At 63.7% G+C, this 2,664-nt stretch overlaps 2 protein-coding genes across 2 annotated transcripts in view; one reads left to right on the forward strand and one right to left on the reverse strand.

Annotated features, from left to right (window-relative positions):
- Positions 1-2: 2 nt before the first annotated feature.
- Positions 3-668, reverse strand: EMIHUDRAFT_63782 (DNA-lyase; the record flags this gene model as incomplete). Its single annotated transcript, XM_005782405.1, has 1 exon — positions 3-668. A coding segment is annotated over one exon (666 nt), but the record flags the coding sequence as incomplete, so codon positions are not given.
- Positions 669-2,075: 1,407 nt separating this feature from the next.
- EMIHUDRAFT_462911 (hypothetical protein) overlaps positions 2,076-2,664 on the forward strand; it is a gene marked incomplete at its 5' end in the record, with an annotated part of 2,095 nt that continues 1,506 nt past the window's right edge. Inside the window, one exon of the mRNA XM_005782406.1 lies at positions 2,076-2,437. Coding sequence (XP_005782463.1) covers positions 2,076-2,437 — 362 coding nt within the window. The remainder of the gene's footprint in view (positions 2,438-2,664) is intronic.

Below are 2,664 nucleotides of genomic sequence, written 5' to 3' on the forward strand. Positions count from 1 at the left end.
GAGTAGTACTTGCCCGCCCTGATGCCGACGTCCTTGACGTCGCCGGTGCCGGGGAAGAAGAAGTCGCCGTACTTGTGAAAGGAGACGGTCATCACGCGGTCCGTCGTGAAGAAGGCCTCCTCGACGCCGTCGCCGTGGTGGATGTCGATGTCCAGGTAGAGCACGCGAGCGTGCACCTTGAGCAGCTGCAGGATCGCGAGCACGATGTCGTTGACGTAGCAGAAGCCGGACGCCTCGGATCGCTTCGCGTGGTGCAGCCCGCCCGCCCAGTTGATCGCGACGTCGGCAGTGCCAGCGTTGAGGCGCATCGCGCCGTCGATCGAGCCTCCCGTGTACAGGCGGCAGTAGTCGTACAGGCCGTCAAAGACGGGGCAGTCGTCGCCGACGGTGAAGCGCTGCAGCTGCTTCGAGAAGTCGGGCTGGTTGTCCGGCGTCACTCGCCGCAGAAAGTCGACGTACTCCGCGGCGTGGAACTGGAGCATCTCCTCGTCGGTGGCGAGGTGCGGCCGGCACACCTCCATCTTCCGGTAGAGGTGGTACGAGAGGATGAGGTTATGCGTCATCGCCAGCCGGTGCGGCTTCATCGGATGGCCCGGGCCGTAGTAGTAGGAGCCCATCGTGTCGGCATCGTGGAAATACGTCACCTTCCTCTTTGACGACGCGGCCATCAGTTCCAGCGCGCCGCTGCTCTCGAGGCTCTCAGCGCGCTGGCTCGGAAAAAGAGGAAGTGGCAGCGCCGGGGCTAGCTAGGGCTCTCTTGCCCGCAACCCGATGCCAATCATCCGGCCCGCTGGGTGCGCTTCTGAGCTCCCCGGCCCTGGATGTGCGGTTGCTGACTGCACTCCAAGTGCTCCAAGGGCAGAGTGGCCCGCCACAACGACGATACCTACCCAACCTCAATTTTATATAGCAGGCCCCGCCCCCAGTTCGGTCTAGCGTAGACTGAACAGGCGCTCGTGCAAGCCCTACCGCATCCGAAAGTCGCAACTGAGGCGGCGGGCCCCCGTGGCGTGACCCAGCGGAGCACTCCTTCGCCGCTCGTGGGGGGAACTTCCCGCAGAGCGGCAGCATGAGAGGCGCAGAAAGGCTGCGAGTGCTCGACGAGTCTTGCGAGCTGCGCGGTCAAACCTGGGGGGAACTGACCGCATCAGGGTGGACTTCCGAAACCTGGGTGAGCACCTCTGGCAGTTCTCGCTCCCCATCGAGCTCTTCTTGCCGCACGGCTCTTGCTGTGTGCCGGCACAGAGCTCCATGCCAGCCCTCCAGCGAGATAGGAACGAGTGTATCGCTTTGACGGATCGACCGTGCTTGTTATCAATACCAATCTCACGTACACAGTTACACTCCAGACGTCCTGTACTCTCCTATCCGGCAACCGGCGAGACGCTGTCGTGAGCCAGCCGCTCTTGCGGCAGCCGCCAGCGGAGGCCGAGCGCGTCGCGTGAGTTGAAATCGATGCTGCGAGTCGAGTCAGGACCCGATTTGGGGCTACACACCTTTTTCCCGAGTGTGAACGGCGCTTGTTGTGTGACGGTACATCTGACTTGGTGGCCTTCGCCTCCGCCGCTCACTTCACCCCCGCGAAAGCGACCCGGTCGGGGCCCTCCCTCTCCTCGCCGCCGCGGCGCGCGGCCAAGTGTGAAGTGAGTCAGAGGTCGGGTTAGGTCGGTGTGTGTGTGTGTGTGGTGTGTGTGTGGTGTGTGTGTGGTGTGTGTGTGTGTGCGGGTGTGTGACTGTGTACACGTGAGGTCTTCCCGGTGTCGGGACGGCGTTTTGGTGTGGAACGGCGTTTGTTGTGTGAACGTCGCGGGGGTGGAGGGTGCGTATGAGGCGGAGATGATGGAGGCGCTCGCCGCGTGCGGCGATTGAGCGCCTCCCTCTCTCTCCGGCTGCGCGCCTGACCGGTGCGGCCTCCGAGTCGGCGTCTAGCGCGCGCGAGAAGGTTTTTGCTCGCCTTCCCTGGGATCCCGTGTTGCGTGACTCTGTGCGATTTCGGGGCGGGGTTGTGCGTTTGCGGGAACAGCGCCTTTTTCGGCCACGGCGCTTGCCCGCCGCGTGTGTCGGAACACAGTTTCATGTCCGTCCTTCTGCTTCTACTCCAGCCTGCCGCGCAGCCGACCGGCACCGCCCTGACCGCCAGCAACAGCGAGAACCTGGTCTCGGGAATGGTCAGCAACGGCGACTACCGCATCTACAATGTCGAAAAATGCGACTACAACGTCACGCTCTTCTCCGTCTATCCCGTTTTTGCCGCGCACCAGATCGAGTGGAACACGATGGGGAAGACCATGGCGTGGTGGTCGGTACTGATCGGCCTCCCAAAGACGGCCGACATCTCGGAGACCGAGAAGGTGAGATTCTACGCGAGCGGCGCAAAACACGTCGCGAAGGTGGCAAAGGGCCTCCACCTGACGGGCAAGCGCGTCCTCGACTTTGGGTGCGGGCTAGGCCGGCTGAGTTTCGCGTTTGCCAACCAGCTCGGTGCCACCGTGACTTGCGTCGACCAGAGCGTGCACCACTTGCGAATCGCCGAGCAGGACCCCTCCCCCCCCCCCCCCCCTCCTCCCCTCCCACACACACACCTCGTCACCGCTCAACTATCTCGCTGCGCGCACCGGGCCCCTACACCCCGCACCTCAGGAGTGGGCCAAGCGCAAGAAGGCG

The sequence above is a fragment of the Emiliania huxleyi genome, assembly GCF_000372725.1.
Source record: "Emiliania huxleyi CCMP1516 chromosome Unknown EMIHUscaffold_19, whole genome shotgun sequence".
Lineage (NCBI taxonomy): Eukaryota > Haptophyta > Isochrysidales > Noelaerhabdaceae > Emiliania > Emiliania huxleyi.